The sequence below is a fragment of the Myotis brandtii genome, unplaced genomic scaffold (genome assembly GCF_000412655.1).
Source record: "Myotis brandtii unplaced genomic scaffold, ASM41265v1 scaffold268, whole genome shotgun sequence".
Classification (NCBI taxonomy): domain Eukaryota; kingdom Metazoa; phylum Chordata; class Mammalia; order Chiroptera; family Vespertilionidae; genus Myotis; species Myotis brandtii.
The window spans coordinates 5,079,381-5,098,138 of NW_005360187.1; the positions used below are offsets into that span (position 1 = coordinate 5,079,381).

Genomic DNA, 18,758 nt, shown 5'->3' on the forward strand with positions numbered 1-18,758 from the left:
CTGTGGAGAATTGTTAGCAACCTCAGCACCCAGAGGACTGACTGCACAGAGATGATGCTTCACTAAAAAAATCCACTGAAATTAGTTCAAAGGGCAAGACACAAAGGTGGTGCGAGAGGGTCATTTTTCAGTGCTGTGTGTATGTGGAGAGATGTGTACAGTAACTCCCATTATGGTTAGTGAGAGTTGAACATCTAGACTAAAGGAACCCCCCTGGAGATGTAATTTAAAACCACTGGGGCAGAGTAACTCGCAGTCATGAATGAGCCCAGGATCGTTCCCTCACCTATCTCCCCAGGCACTAAAAACAGCAGAAATTTGATTTACATATATAAAATTATATATAAATGTGCAACATATATATATAAAGCATATGTGTGGCATACATATAAAACATAAATGTAATATAATATAATATATATAATATAGAATATGTATTTTTACCATGCCTCACAGGAAAAAAAGGAAAACTAAAAGTTTTACAGATTGTCAAATTTCCATCAATTTAAAGGTTTATTTTAAACTAGAGGCCCAGTGCACAAAAATTTGTGCACTCGTGGGGGTCCCTCAGCCCGACCTGCGCCCTCTCGCAGTCTGGGATCCCCAAGGTGTCCTTAGTGCTGCCATGAGGCGTGAGAGGCTCCTGCTGCTACGCTCGCCAGTGGTGAGCCCGGCTTCTGGCTGAGCAGCGCTCCCCCTGTGGGAGTGCGTCAATGGAAGCTCCCTTCCATCCCACTTGCCCTCCCACTATCGGAGTTACCAACATTTTCACTTCACCAAGTCAATCAAGATATAATTGTAAAATATGAAAGTGTAATTTTACCCCTGACCAATAGACACACTCTCTGGCTATTTAGGGCCATAACAACGAACTTTCCTTACGTGTATGAGGCTTGTGTATATCCTTGTAACTGCCCTACTTGCTGGACTATGCAGGTACAGACACTGGTCTTTATTAGTGGAGTGTCACTGAATAGGACTGGGTCATTCTCTTTACCATCCTTTTTTTTTTTTTTAATCCTTAACAGAGGATATGTTTCCACTGAATTTTAGAGATAGAGGAAAAGGAAGAGAGAGAGAGAGAAACAGTGATTGGTTGCCTTCTGTATGTGCCCCAACCTGGGATCGAACTCATGACCTAGGTATGTGCCCTGACTAGAAATCAAACCCACGACCTTTTTGGTGTATGGGAGGACACTCCAACCAACTAAGCCACCTGGCTGGGTCTGTTTGTTCTATCTTTATTTTTCTTTATTTTTTTTATATCCTCACCTGAAGATATGTTTTCATTAATTTGTTTTTGCTTTTATTTATTTATTTATATTAAAAATTTTAATGTTGACACTATTGCAGATGTCCCCAATTTCCTCCCCCCACCTTTGCCCACTCTCATCCACCCTTCTCCCCCTCCTTTGGCCTTCACCACACTGTTGCCCGTGTCCATGGGGTATACATGTATGTTTTTAGCTAATCCCTTCACCTTCGTTATCCAGTCACTGATTTGAGAGAAAAAGGAAGGGAGAAAGAGAGAGAGAAACATCAGTCGGATGTCTTCCATACTCACCCTGACCAGGGATCAAATCAGAAACCTAGGTTTATGCCCTGACCAGGAATGTAACTCAAGACCTTTCCATGTACAGGACAATGCTCCAACCAACTGAGCCACACAGGCCAGGGCCGTTTCATCTTTTCAAAACACTTAATTTTACTTTATCAGTCAACTTTAGTCATTTTTCAACATTCCAGGAAATAAATGGACAAACTGCCATGGCAATGCCTTGGCTATTGTACAAATAACAGTAAACTTAAAGAAGATCTTATCACAGGGATTCATCAGAAAGAAACATCTATAATGATAAAAGGGTAATATGCTAATTAGATCAGATATCCCTCCAGATGTCATTCTGGATGTCCTTCCTGACAAAGCCAGGGCCGGAGGGAAGCCAGCCTGGGTCCCGGGTGCTAGAGGGAAGCAAGGCCTACTCTTGCACAAATTTTTGTGCATCAGGCCTCTAGTTTATAAGTAACGATGCATGTAAGAGAATCTGTATGAGGGGAAAGCCAGGACTACAAAAAAAACACTAAAAGATGAAAAAACTGCATAAAACTCAGCTCTAGACTCCCTGAGGAGAGCAGGGAGGGGCATATAAAATCATGGGAAATCACATCTCACTAGCTGATGAGTTATCAAACCCTGGGTTAATTTGTGACATTTAGGAGGACATAAAATGTCACCTCAGAAACAGGGCGCAGCCAAGAAGTAACTGCTTTCCCCAGGCTGGCTGGGACCCACGTGAAATCTATGAGAGCTGTGCTAGGGTGGGCAGGGGAAGACACTGTTCCATGCTGAAGCCACCTGTTACTTCTTTTCAGAGCAGGCCACTTTGAAGTGATGAATATGCATCCAAGTGTGAGTGTGTGCATGTGTGTAACTATGTAAAAATCCAGGTTGACACTCAATTGACAGGCAGCACAGAGCTTGGTGTGAAACTTGATCAACTCGTTTTACTTGCTAAATGAGGACTCTTGCCTCTTTTTCAGCTTTAAAGATAAACAGTTCAGTTGGCCAACCAGGGCTACTCATTTAACAAACATTTACTGAATGCCTGCCATGCGCCAGGCCAGGTCCCTGGCTGTGAGGATGTAGTCCGGAGCAGATGGGACAGCAACCCCCAACCTCACAGAGTTCACATTCCAGTTACCCTGAGGCAAAAATACTAAGTTATAGAGCAAGTTAGGGTATGAATGCTGCAAAATATAAAATGGGAGGGGTGGTGCAATATTAAAATAAAGGGACGAGCATCCTGAGACATTGGCATACATCTGAATAAAGGCCTGCAGGAGATGACAGGGCCCAGCATACATACACCTAACTGCATTCCAAGGAGAAGGGATGGCTGGTTCAGGGCTGAGAGGCCAGAGAACGCTTAGACAGTGGTTATCAACCTTCTGGCCCTTTAAATACAGTTCCTCATGTTGTGACCCAACCATAAAATTATTTTCGTTGCTACTTCATAACTGTAATGTTGCTACTGTTAGGAATTGTAATGTAAATATCTTATATGCAGGATGGTCTTAGGCGACCCCTGTGAAAGGGTCGTTTGACCGCCAAAGGGGTCGCGACCCACAGGTTGAGAACCACTGGAGAATGTTTGATGAACAGGAAGTGGGTGTGGCAGGAACACCAGTGTGGGGACTGTATCAGTTTCCTGTGGCTGCGGAGACAAACTACCACAAACTTGTGGTTTAAAACATCAGCAACTGATTCTCAGCTTGGAGGTAGGAAGCCTGAAATCAAAGTGAAAAAGGGCTGTCCTTCATCTGGAAGCTCCAAGGGAAAGTCTGTTCTTTGCCTTTCCCAGCTCCTAGTAGCTGCCAGCATTCCTTCACCTGTGACCCCATCACTCTGCCTCCCTCACCTCTTCTCTGTGTAACTCCCACTCCTATGAAGATACTTGCCATTAGATTTAGGGTTTACCCAGTTTATCTAAGATGTTATCCTCAACTTAATTGCAACTACAAAGACCTTTTTCCATGTAAGATAATATTCAAAGTTCCACAGATTAAGACATTTTTGGGGAGTCACCATTCAACGTACTATAAGATGACGGTGGATACTAGTAAAATGAGGAGGGTGGAGTTCATGTGGGGACCCTGTGGATCACTGTGATAACTAGTAAGGATGGTGGCAGGGACAGGTAGAGTTCATGTGGGGACCCTGTGGATCACTGTGATAACTTTGGCTTTAGTTTGAGGAAAGCAGGAAGCCACTGTGGGGGAATAAGCAGAGAAGTGACATGGATTCAACATGTCTAATAGGATCACTCTGGCTGCTTTTATTCCAAAACATCCAATAGCATTCAACCCTTGGGTTGGTATTTCTTCAGCCTAAGTGTATGCCAACTTTAGATCAGAATTAGAAAAGCAGATCAGAAGAACCTGGCATAGAGCAGGCCTTCAGAAAATATCTGTTAAATAAATAAATGAAGGTACATTTACCCAACCACCCTGTTTTGAAACAAAATTAAATGTATCCCATAGATATTTATCCAACATCTACTATATTTAAGATTCTCTTCCTATGTTTTAAGTCAATCAACAAGCCCCATACTGCTATCTAACACAGTACTCAGTGACAAACCACTTTTTCTTCAGGATTTATGATGTCATCCCTTTGCTTCCATAAACAGGGCTTGAAGAATCTCAACTTGGTGGAGGTGAGGATGAGCTGCAGTTGTATCCTTTGCTATCACTTTGCCAGTCATTCTATATGGAACCCCTCACAGACCCTCAGGAACATCTTCAGCAGAGTCTATAACTTTGCATTCACTTTTCATAATTAAAAGTATCTCCAGAAATAGAAAATCTGAACAGAATGATTACTAATAAAGAGATTGAATCATTAATTAAATACCTCCCTACAACCAAATTGCAAATCAAAACCACACACCTGTTAGAATGAGTATTGTCAAAAAGACAACAAATAAGTGTTGGCAATGATGTGGAGAAAAGGAAAACCTTTCTCATTGATGGTGGGATTAAAGTTGGTGCAGCCGCTATGGAGAACAGTATGGAGTTTTCTCAAATCATTAAAAATAGAACTACCGTATGATCCAGCAACTCCACTTTGGGGTATTAACACAAAGAAAATGAACACACCAAATCAAAAAGGTATATGAACCCCCATGTTTATCACAGCAATATTTACAACAGCCAAGATATGGAAGCAACCTGTGTCCACTGATGAATAAACAGATATAGAAAACATGGCATCTATAGACATGGAATATTATTCAGCCATAAAATAAAAATAAAATAAAATCTTACTATTTGTGACAACATGGATGTACCTTAAGAGCATTATGCTAAGTGAAATAAGTCAGGCAGAAAAAGAAAAATACGGTATGATCTCACGTGTATGTGGAATTTAAATAACAAAACAAAAACAACTCATAGAAACAGAGAAGAGATTGGTGGTTGCCAGAGGTGAGGTTGCGAGTGGGGAGAGATGGGAGAAATGAGTAAAGGGGTCTAAAGGTAAAAACTTCCAGTTATAAAATAAATATTTCATGGAAATAAAGTGTAGCACAACAACTATAGCTAATAATACTGTATTGCATATTTTAAAGCTGCTAAGAGTAAATCTTACAAGTTCTCATCACCCGAAAAAAATTCTGGAGTAATGTCTGGTGACACATGTTAACTAGACACACTGTGCTGATCACTTTGCAATATGTACAAATATTAAATCATTATATTGTTTACCTGAAGATTATATATTTTGTATGTGAATTACATGTTAATAAAATTCTTAAAAATTATCTCCAGTTTAACAGTCCAGTCTCATATGAAAAGTCCATGTCCTTGCCAGCATAGGCTTAAGATGCAGCCTGACCACTTAGCGCTCTCTGTCAGCTTCTTCCCCAACCTGAGGCTGAGCTCCTCAGCCTTTTGTTGTTGTTGTTAATCCTCACCCAAGGATATTTTTCATTGATTTTTAGAGAGAGTGGAAGTGAGGGGGAGAGACACAGAGAGGGAAACATCACTGGTGCCACAACTCAGCCAGCACCAACTATGTGAGAGAGACATGTCCATTGGTTGCCGCACTCACTCTGACTAGGGCCAGGGATTGAGCCTGCAACCTAGGTATGTGCCCTTGACCAGGAATCGAACCTGAGACCATTCAGTCAGAGGGCCAACACTCTATCCACTGAGCCAAACTGGCCTTTCTTTCTTTTTTTTTAATCATCACCCGAGGATAATTTTTCCATTGATTTCTACGGAGAGTAGAAGGGAGGGAAGGCACAGTGGGAGAGAGAAACATCTATTGGTTGCCTCCCACATGCACCCCTACTGGGGCTCAGGAACCTGCAACCTAGGTACATGCCCTTGACTGGGAATTGAACCTGCAACTTTTTGGTCTGAGGCAGAAACCACTGAGCCAAACCAGCCAGGACTCCTCATCCTTTTGTTAGAGGCTGAGTGATCTCAGGTAACTGTCAGCAGGTGAAAGGCTAGTGTCCCTGATCCAATTCCAGTTCCATCTGAGGGGACCTCTGCAAACATGGGGGGCCCTGCATAGTTTGGAGTTGGTAGATATGTTATTTCCAGGAAGGAATTCAGGCTTTACCATCACTCTATCTGTTTCTGATGATCCATTTACAAAAGGAAAGTCATGTTTCCCTTTATAACTTGCAAGTAGACCATGACCCAACCTCTTTGCTGGATAGGCCAGTGCCTCAGTTGAGCAGTCTATCTGAGCAGCCTTGAGGCACCTGCCTGCTACAGTGACATTCATGAACCTTTACAAGAACCTAGGGATCTGCTTGTGTGTTTCCTCCAAGGGCTACAGAAACTTAGGGTGGAATAGCAAGGTTGTTCCATCTCTTCCCTAGGAATTATTCCCCAGTCTCTTCTTGCTCTACTGGAGGCCACGCCAAAAGCCTCCCCGACCCAACTCTGCATTCAGCACTATGTAAATGAGAAGCAAGCACTGGTCTGGGCTCACGTGCAATCCCAAACTCACAGAGCACATGGGAAGCTCTCCTAGTGCTTGTCCTGTCTTGTCACCCTCTGAGGGCAGGGCCTGCATCGCCTGCCAGTGCCGGTGCCACAGCTCAGCCAACAGTAAGCCAGGGGGCAAGATGCCAGCATTCTTTTATTGAAATCATCCAGCTTAGAGCCTTGAGGGTCCTCTCACACATGACTTTAGGGGCAGTAGGAGTAATCACTCCAGAAAGAGGGATGAGGAAAGCCTCTCCCATTCTTCATTCCAACGGGTCTGACTTTCTGCCTTACGGAGTGTGGGAGCATGGAGGATGGTGCAGTGTGGTGGGGCTGGCTGTCTCTCACACGTGGTATTTCTCCATAACTGCTGACATCCTTTCTGTTAGACCTTAGCTGCGCATGTTCCAGGGCAATGTGGAAAGTCCCACTGAATGTGTGTTGCTCTCCTAAAGTTCAATCTCATTATCGCAGATACAGCAACATGAGAAAAAGCTCCTAGGGGTGCATTTGGTCCCTAAACAGAACAGAAAATACTAACTAGTATTCCAGATGTCTGCATGAGAAACACTCCAAGATTTTAATGTAATTTCTGTTGATTTATTTTATCCTGACATATCTTATTTAACAACTGTTAAAGCAATCAGCTTTGGTGAATGGAAGGGGATCATGGTTTACTGTTAAAGTATGAGCACTCAACAGATAATTCTTAGTTCCAACAAATCTCCTGAACTGGGAATAAATCTTGAAAATGAAAAGAGCTCTTGATAACTACAGCCATTTCAAAACCTATTAGAAAAGAGAAAAATTAGAGAGCCAGACGAATCTCCTCCTGGACCAGACTGCACCGCGGAGCAAACTCTGCTGCTCGTCAAGCTAACTGCCCGGCCCACACTCCAGCCCGCAGTGTCAGGCTTAAGCCTTGCAGCCTTTCAGAAGTCACCAAGGCTAATCCTATTCTTGAATAATACTGATGATTATGATACAACAACAAACCCACAGAAGTCAAGGAAAAGTATGAGTGGCAGAGTATAGATTTACAACATTATAGCAGTGGAGAGCCCTGGTCGGGTAGTTCTGTTGGTTAGAGCATCATCCTGATACACCAAGGTTGCAGGTTTGATCCCCAGTCAGGGCACATACAAGAATCAACTAATGAATGCATAAGTAAGTGGAACAACAAAAATATATGTTTCTCTTTCTCTTTCTCTGAAGTCAATAAATAAAAATTTTAAAAGATTATCTTACAACAATAACGCACTGGAAAGCAGAAGTGATGGGGAAGGTTTGAAACTAGGGAGAATAGGTCCTCAGAACACCTAACCGACGCCACAGGAAGTCTGGCTGCACATGTGGACAACTAGAGGGCGGAAAGACAATGGCATGAGGGTTAGGAGTTTGGGTGCAGTCTGGATTACCATGAAGTAGGACCACCATTGGCCTGAGGTTCAGCTTTTCTATTTCAAAGGTTCATGGGTCAGTGAACACAAAGCAAAATACTGACTCCAATTGCACTGTTCATCTTGAAACATTATTTTAATTAATTAATTTCCAAAATATTTTTAACAGAAGATATTAATAAGGTGTGCGTGCGTGTGTGTATGTGTGTGTACACTTTCCACACCGCCACCCCCACATGGAAAAGACAGAAAACCCTGCCTGGGTCTCATAGCCAGGCTTCCCCAGACCCACTGGTAGGAAGCTACCAGTTCATCATAAGGATGATGGCCATTGGGAACGAAAAGAGAATTCTGTTGTTTTTAACTAATGGGTCAATCTACTATTCTGCTAGCCTCCATGATGTTGAAGAATAAATACCAGATTTGAGCCCCAGGATTTAATGGCAGCTTCCTCCTATCAGTTTTTGCCTCTCTAAAACCAGGGCTGTTACTGCAACTATACCCACTGTCACACCCATTTCTGTTATTAAAAAATTGAAGTGCTCTGTACTCACTACTCCCCGAGTGCTGCTCACTCCTCTATGCCTCACTGGGGACCCCTAGGTCTCCCCAAAATGCAGAAATTAACAGGCTCATGTCTGGCCCAGCAGAGAGGTTCCAGAACACCTATCACATTGGTCAGTGCCACGTGTCATACTAACCGCTACACATAAAAACAACTCCTCTGCCTAAGACATACCGACCCACCTCTTAACCCCCAGCTGTGGGTATATCTAAGCCAAACTGAGACTCCTGAAGCATATTTAAAGCCTGGAGCAGAAATCCCAGAAAAATATTTTAGATCACAAAGCTGGTTCAGATGGCTAATACTGTAGGCAGTTTTTAGGACAAGGCCAATTTAAGAATTATGCCCAAGAGCTATTTGCAAATGTATAGTAGTTATGTTTTCAGTCAATTAGTTTGAGAAAGGAAATGGGAGCTAAGTAAATAAATGAGATCATTAATTTGCATTAAATATAAATTAATTATGCTAATTCTAAGAAGTGAACATATATACACATTATGTATATAATAAAGAATATCCATGAGACTCTATTAGCAAAAGAAAGCCATCTTAACTTATTGTGTTGTAGAAAATGCATGTATATTTATTCAATAGATTTTAACAGTTTTGATATGTGTATGAAGATATAGGATAAACATGAACTGTCTACTGATGTTCTAACAAATCTATTTTCATTGAAAATGGAAATCAGGATACACTGTGCATTATTTGAGTTAATTTCATGACATTTCTTTGAGTAATGATGTATTATTCCATTCATTACTTCTAATTACATTCTGTCACCAGCGCCGGGCTGGCAGCACAGGCCCAGCCTCTTCCTGTTCCTCCCAATCTGATGACTTTCATGGAAAGCAGATCACAAATGTGCCCAGAATATAATGAACCGCGTTCAGTGACTGCTCACCGTGATAGTTTGAAATTACCTGAGGAAAGTTTCACAAAGAAATAAGTAGGAATGGGGAATGGTTTTCTGTGTTACAGACTTCTCATTTTTGCAATTAATATAAGAAATATTCAAAGTGTGACTTTAATACATATATAAAATTATCATTGTATCATTTGCTAGAGTGGGAGAAAGAGCACTCCTAATATCATCTTCCTCTTTCCTACCCTCACACAAAATTATATTTTGTATAGATCAGCAGATTGCAGAGGTATCTTTAACTGGTTATAAAAGTGATTCTATCGGTTCTGTGCAATTCTGAGAGAATGCAGGAACCCCCTGAAAGCTCTGATCGAAAAGCCAGTTGGAGTTTCCTCCTCTAACACATAAGCATGTGCAGGCAGCCCGTCTCAGCTCGTTCACAGCAGGGCCTAACGCAGAAGGCAAACCCTACTAAGGAGAAGTGGTCAAGGTCAAGGGAAAACTAAGTAACAAGCAAGGAGCCAAGTGAGCCAGAATGCCATCGCGTGCATGTCCTCCCCCGCCGCAGGCAGCAAGGAGCCGGGGAGCAGCGGCTAGTAGGAGGTGGCCTAGATGAGGCCTACAGACCAAGATGTACAGGGCTCAGGCACACTGTTTCACAGGCGGGCCACCTTTATATGAAGGAGCCAGAGTAAAGTGTATAAAGTCCACCCATTTTGTTCCATCCAATTTCAAATGTTCCTTGCACACATACAAAGTATCTATTAACCCCTTCAGTTTCAGGTGCCAACAATCCATCATGCTGTCTATAATAACAGTAAAGAGGCCAGTCTCAGCTCCAGGAACAAAAAATAAACGTGGGAGAGTTAGAGCCTGGCCAGGGTGGCTCCCCTTTCTCTTCTGGAACCTGATAGCTAGCTACTGCCCGCTGACCCTGAAGGCGGCCTCAGAATCCTCCTCAACACTGCAAGGTCACTATCAACTAAAAACCTGGGGTTTGAGAACAAATGTATTTGCTCTCTGTGACAATTTCTCAGATGACAAGTTGAGATGGATGACGGTCACACAAGGTTTGCCTTGCAGTGGAGGCTGGCAGGATCCTCTGTGGCAGGTTCTAGACACTGAAAACAAGATGTCAAGCAACTCAGTGAATTACAGGAGCATCCCAGAGCTCCCTTTGTTCCTGCTGGCCAATGCCACCACAAGCTGGTTCTAGCTGGTAGCAATGCCCTCTACTAACCAAAGACAGGTGCACACTACATGGGAATCTTCCCCATAGAAACAGGGTAAAGAGCACTCTGACTGAGCAACCACGGCTACACACAGAGCTTTGGAATGCAATAATCTGCCAAATAAAGGCAAGAAAATATGACAAGAAAACTAGCTTGCCCAGTGACAGCTCAGGACAAAGGATGGCAAGATTGTCTTTGAACATCTCTCCAAGAGTATCTGAACCTCCTAATATGCAGCAGGCATACAGAGGGTGCAAAAACAGACATAGGCTTGGGGAAATTTAAGAGCAAAAACATCTATCTTTAGTAATAAAGATATTAAAATGTGCTTGCGCTCATTTTATTTGCACAGGAAGGCTTGTAAAGAAACTTTTGAGAAATGAAAGATCATCAGATCACTAATAACTGCAGTTTCCTGAACAATTAAAGAAATTCACAACATTACAACCTACTTAGGAAATGACGAATATTTCTGATTTTTACGGAAGGATTAAAAGGGCACTTTTATCTATAGCATCTTAGAGCTTATAGTGCTTCTGAAAAAAGCACTGTTAAGTAAAGAAGCTATTTTTATTCTTTCTTCATTTATTTGAGGAGAACTCAACATGAAATGGTCTGAAAAAGAGAGAAATCTAAACATCGCTTGTTTGGATAGTTGAAATTGTGTTTTAAAAGACATTTACCAGGGTTTTCTTTTTTATCTATTGAAGTTGGACCTTAGAGCACAATTTCCATTGTACAAAACTTTTGTTTCTAATACATCAGCAGAAATGTCCTTTAAGTTACTTAGTCCAATTCTTCACAAACACACCTTGGAAGGCTGTCCTCAATGCATCATTCTAACGTTGTTTGGCCCTGATAACATTGTGTGTGATGCTCCTGTTTGGAGAAATCTGCTTTCTAATAACTAATTCAATAATCTATTGACAAATGATTTGTATAATATAGTATGGCCAGCAAGGGAGGTTTGTCTCTGTCGTTACACACCACATTCATCCCGTCCACAAATGTTGCCACGTTCCCCTGATATTACAGCTCCTTATGCCATTCTGAAAGCAAACCCAAGATCAATACTCTGTCTGCTGAAAACTACAGGACATAACAAATGAATAATTTTATTTACAATAAAAGCCCTAGTCCCCAAATGGATTCCGCTAATGTTCAAATTTATTTTTCATGCTCAACTCAAGATGAGAGGTAGGCACTGCACAATGCAAAGGGAGGGGGTGGGGAGAAGTGGTAACCATCCTGGTTCAAATGTGTGTAAGCCATGAACAGGAGCTGGGCTACACTGAGGAGTGAGGGGCTCCTGCTGAATTCTAAAGATGCCATTCCAGATGCTTCTGCTCTCTCACCAAGACACTTTGGAAAGCACTTTCCAGGAACAAGAAATTAATGGATTAAAGACATTCCGACACATTCTTCTAGAGTGGTGCGCCAGGGAGGCCAGAGCTATTCAGTCGGCTTCAAACACTGCGCCGAACAGAGTGTTTGCCTGAGGTGGGGACAAGGAGGGGCTGAAGTGGCTCTTTGAGCAGGAAGCAAATAGTCTTGCTTCAAAAGCAGATCCTCAGCCCCTGATCTGACAGTTCCTCTCCTCCTCTGAAAGGTATGAAAAAGTCAGGAAGCAAAGTCATAGGAAAAAAGGCTTGAGGATGGGGAGCCCTCAAAATGTTAGCGAGGGCACAAGTTCAAAGATGACATTTATAAGTCTCTTCTGAATGGCACATTCCCCAAAGGCCACCTGCATACTCTTTTTAAAAAGAAATCACCAAAAATACAAGATAAAAATTTCCAGTTCACATAAGGATGCCAATGTACTTCCCTTAAAATACAGACTTGTCCATTGACAGATTAACATGCAACATACACAAAAGGGAGGGAAAGAACCCTTTCCCATCAGCCGTCCATTCATTCACTGCTTTTAGACTTAACGTGGCACAGTCATAGCACAGAAATATAAATAAGATTGTCACTGACAAGGTATGAAGGGAAAACAGAGCTTGAATATGATACTAAAAAATCTGGAATAAAATGGTGGCAAGACTTGGCTTTGTGCAGGGAATGCTGACAGGCAGGACCTCGCAGACCCTTACTGCCCCACCCCATTAGCTGAAATGATCTGGGTACTCCTGACATTTGCAGGTTCACTAAATGCAGCAGGTACTCGGATGCCAGGACAAAGAGCTGTGCCAGAGCAGGGCCTGCTCCCACCCCTTCCCAGGAACTAAGGACTCAGGGCAGACACCAGTAGGAATGCGCCCATTGTGACAGGAAGCAGAATGGGAGACTTGCTTGGAATGATGCCTGGCACAGAGTAGGAGCTCAGTAATAACTGTTGAATGAATCAACATGTGACTAATGAGCCAAGTGTCACAAGAAGGACAGAATATGTGGTTCCTACACAGGTGGGACGGGTATCAAAGCACTTGAGCAGAAATGAGAAGGATGGGAAGGGTCGCAGGGGAAGAGAGTGCAGGGGAAATGGTAACAGAAACACATGCTTGTTTAGCAAAGAGCTGGGAAGGGCTGAGTAAGACATGCACGGTGCCAGGCGGGGCCACTCTGTAAAGTACATTGTCCACCACTATGCTAACCACCTGAAACCAGTACAAAATAGTACTGAATGGAAACTTCAATTGAAAAATAAAAGTGAACTTTAAAAAAAGATAATGATTTTTTTTTCAAAACTATGCTAAGGAGTTTGGACTTTATCCTTAAAAAAAAGGCAAGGATTGCGGGGAGACTCATTATTTTCAATAGTTGTTTGTAAGCAAGGGAATAGGAAAACCATATGATCAGAGGGTGACTCAGAACGAGGTAGAGGCTTGATTGGAGATCCAGACACAGGCTCGCTGACCCACCCAAGGGGCTAAATGAGAGCAGACAGACTAGAATGCTGGGGAAAGATTAAAGCCCGCTGCAGACATATCACCAATTATTTTATGAAATGTTAGTGGGCAGAACTATCCACAGCTTCAATTCCCAAATCACAGGACAAAAGAATGTCGCTTTCTGCAAGGGAATAAGTAACTTATTAAGATTCTCCTCACAGTCATTACTTAACAGAGTTTACAAAGATAAAGTAAAAGAAAAACCTACAAAATCATCATATAAAAAGGATTGCCTGAATGCATCCTCTCCTGGCCCCGGGACCACCTTAAAAACCGCAGATGGGAGATAACCTTTCAGAGTGAACTGATGACAAAACGATCTGGTTCTCACTGTTCTGTCCTCAGAAAGGACTGGGTCCTGCTTGCTCCCTTCCAAACAAGTACGTTTGTTATTTTAATACAATGTCCCCCATCTCCTTGGCATTTGCTCAAAGACACAGTAACTGACCAGGACTCACTTCCATATGGCAATCCCAGTGCCCGTGGGACAAATGCAATCATCACTCACTACCTGCTCACTGCTCGGGGCAGACATAGCCCCAGAAGCAGACATGTCAGTTTCTTGTGTTCCAAAGCATCTGTGACCAGGTCTTACACATCACACATTCAGAGTGGGTTAAAACAGTATGAAAAAGCAAGTTTCTTACTACCAAGATGTAAGTAAAAAATTCACAGAGTTCATTCCATTATTAACCATTGAAAAGGCAGTGCAGCTCTCCAAGCCCACATTTTCTCAGTCGAAGGCATTAAAATTTCTTCATCTAAATTCACATCCCTTCCCAGGTTCCCTCAGTTTTCTGACAGAAGTCAATTAAAGCTGGCACCCAAAAAGAGATGGCATTTAAACCATATTCTTTTGACATTGGAATTCCTAACGTTTTGCTTAAAAAAATTCCTCAAAGGAAAGAGAACACTGCAAACTTGCAGTACAACCAAATGAAGAAATAAAATGCAAAAAGCTTCTGTTATTTCAAGAACTGCAGGTCTTTGAGAAGAACCCACTACAAGACTGGCATACAACTTAAAAATTGTTCCGTTTTATAGGACCTTTCTAAATCATTCCACTTTTTAATTTTTTTTACATCAATAAACGAAAGAATGAATTTTTCTAATATTGAGTATAATTTAAGCTATTTTTTATGAATTTAAAGAGGCATTATATAATATCAAGAAAAGCATATGTCATTCACTGATTTATTGCTGTGGTCATTAGTTTTATAAATTTACAAAATTAATTTAGTTAAAATTTGGATTCAAGAAATTTGAAAGTCTATCATAAAATCACAACTATCTTTTGGTGCATATTTTCTTGTTTCTATTCTTTTTGATGTACCATAGTTACAAGGCCAAGAAAGAATAGTCATAAAATTCTCAAGCACTTTGAAAATTCCCACTGAAAAAAATATAACTCACTCTGAAAAAAAAATTGACATATTTATAGATTTAGAATTACTAGCAATATATTTCAAAGTAAAATCATGTCTCAGTGTGGAATATTCTTGTTATCTTAAAATATAAAATTTTATGCTTTGTTGTACTCTGCAGAGTAAATTGAGTTAGGCAGAAAGAGAAAAAAAATTCTAAAGAGTCAGTACAAAAGTCATATGCACACAATCACAAGTGGTATCTTCAACATCATAAAAATTACTCTCCAAAGCATTTAACAAACTCCTGCTATTTCCACTGCAAAGAATAAGGTTCCTATGGAAGTCAATAGGAAGAAAGACTACATCTCGATAGTCAGAGGGACAATGATCTAGAACAGTGGTTCTCAACCTCCCTAATGCCACGACCCTTTAATACAGTTCCTCATGTTGTGGTGACCCCCAATTTCATTGTTACAAATTAAACATAATTAAAGCATAGTGATTAATCACAAAAACAGTATGTAATTATATATGTGTTTTCCGATAGTCTTAGGCAACCCCTTAGGCGACAGGTTGAGAACCGCTGATCTAGAAGCTGGGATGTTTTCCAAGACAAAATGCTATTTTAGACCCTACCATGAAAAAAATATTTGTAAGCATATTTATGTATATGAATTTAAATAAAGCTTCCAGCTTGAATGATTTCCAAGAGGCAAAGAAACCAATGAGTTTGAAATCTTCCCATAATCCCTTACTTTCACTTCACAAAAGTTCCACCCAATCTCTATTTTACTATTAAAATTCACAATTGATAACTGAAAACAAAGTGTCCATGATATTTATTGGGACCATTTTAGAAGCACCTATTTATTTACACAGCTACCACAGTGAAAAGGTCAGGCAAAAACTCTCCTCGGAAGCCACAGTTGCTAAGCAACTCTTTCCAGAAGTTCTGCAAAACTGATCAAGCATATTACCGGTGCCACCAACTGAATCGAGAATAAATGGAACATCTTACCTGGTTTGTCCAAAGAGGGGGAGGTGCAGAGTGGATTCCTTGTTTACCTTTCGGACAGATACTGGAGGCCAATCCTGTATTCATGTGGTGTGTTAGATTCAGAGGCTTTTAAAATTTTTCTTCTCTTAAAACAAAGGATACGTCCTGGGACCACAGGTTTCCTGTTCACGAGGGCGTAGGACAGTTCTGTCCTGAGAAACACCACAGAGGGCTTGATGAGATGTTGGCCGAATCTGAATGACATGTTCTCTCAGTTGGAATCTGAAAGAAAAAGTGATTTAGGACCTTTATAAAAGTCAATTGAGAAACTCAGATCATATACCACTTTACAGAAAGCAAACTCTATTGCTACAGATTCTTACTTGAGAAGACATCATTTAAGCTGCCCCTCATTCAATGTCCACTATGATGTATTCTGGGTCAGTCCTCCTGAAAAGCTCCTCTCTCCCCATCACTTAATTGGAGTAAATGGCTTCCAGCAGAAGCTTGCAGGTGGGCAATAACATGGTCTTCTTAATCCCTCTGCATTCAGGTTGCCACCTTCACCCAAATCTACTAGGCCAGATCTGTCAGGTGCTTTTTTATTTTTACCCATCCATTTCGTCAACTTTGCTCAGCTAAAATTTTTCATTGTTAAGCATTTATTCTAAATTATCTAACTCTTAAATACTTTTTCTCAATGGTTTTATCTTTGTTTATATAAAAGCCATTTAGAAAAAGTACAAACACAGTTTGAACTTGCCTGTAATTACAAAAACATACAAGCATTTCCGTAGAATTATGCTAGTAAAATTCCCAAAATTAAAGAGATATATTTTGAGGGGGAAAAAAGGGAAGGGGCAAAATATAGTTCCAGGTGAAAATAAATCCTGGTTGACACAGAGCCAGGATGCAGCAAGCTAAAATGGACACAGTTAAAATCTATATAATCTTAGTAACCAATGTCACCCCAATAAATTTAATTTTAAAAAGATTAAGGAAAATTGATATTTTATAAACAAACCAATAAATATATTTAATGATTCTAATGTTCTCAATGACCCAAAAGATATAGAGAGCTACACACACATCATCCATTGTAGAGGCACCAGCAGAGCAGAACCTAACAGCTACAAAGAAATAAGATGGTGCCCAGTCGGCGTGGCTCAGTGGTTGAGCATCGACCTATGAACCAGGATGTCCTGTTTGCTGGCTTCATCTCCAGTGTGGGGTGTACAAGAGGCCAATAGATTATTCACTGTCATCACTGATGTTTCTATCTCTCTCTCTCACTTCCTCTCTGAAATCAATAAAAATATATTTAAAAAATAAAATAAAATGGAAGGTTTGCCTTAATGATGGAAACACTGGTTTCTAGGACATTTACAACGATCTTAAAAATCAAAGACGTTGAAAATCATCTAACCCAGTGGTTCTCAAGGTGTTTCCCTAACCTGAGAACTTATTAGAAATGAAAATGATCAATTCCTACATCAGACCTCCCAAACCAGAATCTCTGGGAGAAGGGCCCAGCAATCTATGCTTTAATAAGCTGTGCAGATGATTCAGAACCACTGACCAAACACAACTGCTCTCCCAGTTCTTGAATCCATACACATATTTTCCTGAGTATCTATACTAGAGCCCCACTATTGGATTTTAGGTTATACACATACATTTTATAAAATATATGCTCCAGTTTGCATCCCAGAAGTAATACACACAGATTCCTATTTTCTCATATCCTTGCTAGTACTTAAGGATATCTGATTTCCTAGCTTTTATTGATATATAGGAAAAACAGCATTTCTTAATTTTAATTTGCTTGTCTCCAATGGGAGGTGTGTGTATGCATATAACTCCTTCTATAAATTGCCAATTCATACTGGGCCCTCTTTTTTTATTGGTTTCCTTTCTTCTATTTTCTGATTTTCAGGGTCCCTTGTACATTCTAAATACTGATCTTGATCTATTAAACATGACAATTATATGTTCACCATCTGTTAGTTTTGGGTGTTTTTTTTAATCATACCTTCTATTGAAAAAAAGAATTCATTTTATTTATTTATTCATTTGAGAAGGAGAGAGGAGAGAAATATCAGTTGATTGTTTCGGAGGGGGAGTTGAATCTAAAAAATTTTTACAAGGCATTCTTAACACTGTACAGCAGGACTTCACAAATTACAGCCCACAAGCCAAATCCAGGCTGAGGCCTGTACTTACAAATAAAGTTTTATTGGCACACAGCCATGTCCATTCGTGCTTTTATTGGTTGATTCTTATATATCTGGGGATCAAACCCGCAACCCTGGCATATCCAATGATGCTCTAACCAACTGAACTACCCAGCCAGGGCCAGTATATCTGGGGATCAAACCCGCAACCCTGGCATATCCGGATGATGCTCTAACCAACTAAACTACCTAGCCAGGGCCAAAAAACATTCATTTTGATGTGTTAATTAATTTTCTTGTTATGAGTTGTGCTTTGTGAATCTTATTTAACAAACCCTTCTCTTCCATAAAGTTATAAAAATATATTCTTAACAAACTGATATTTCTCTCTCTTTCTCAAATAAATAAATAAATACATTTATATTCTATAATACCTTCATAACACTCTTATAATAGGGTCTTAAATTTCCCTTATATGTTTAATAAATTTGGTCTTAGATAGCTCTTAGTTTATGTCACTATTATAAATGGTATCTTACTATCAGAGTTTATAATTTGTTACTCCCAATACAGTGTAAAGCTATTGATATGTTATTTTTATATGTTGCTTTTATAACCTGGCAACCTAGCTGAACTCTTGTATGGTATTAATAGTTTCTTCTGATTTTCTTTGGTTTTCTACATACAGTTGACTATTGAACAATGCAAAGGTTAGGGATGCTGACCCCCCACATAATCAAAATCATGTATAACTTACATT

The 18,758-nt window shown here is 40.5% G+C and overlaps 1 protein-coding gene across 2 annotated transcripts in view; it reads right to left on the reverse strand.

The window, feature by feature from the left end:
* Positions 1-16,101, reverse strand: part of FHIT (fragile histidine triad) — a 733,138-nt gene extending 717,037 nt beyond the window's left edge. For both annotated transcript variants that reach the window (XM_005868429.2, XM_014541387.1), the window contains exon 1: positions 15,987-16,101. In XM_005868429.2, coding sequence (XP_005868491.1) covers positions 15,987-16,089 — 103 coding nt within the window. In that variant the 5' untranslated portion in view covers positions 16,090-16,101. The remainder of the gene's footprint in view (positions 1-15,986) is intronic.
* Between the last annotated feature and the right edge of the window lie 2,657 nt (positions 16,102-18,758).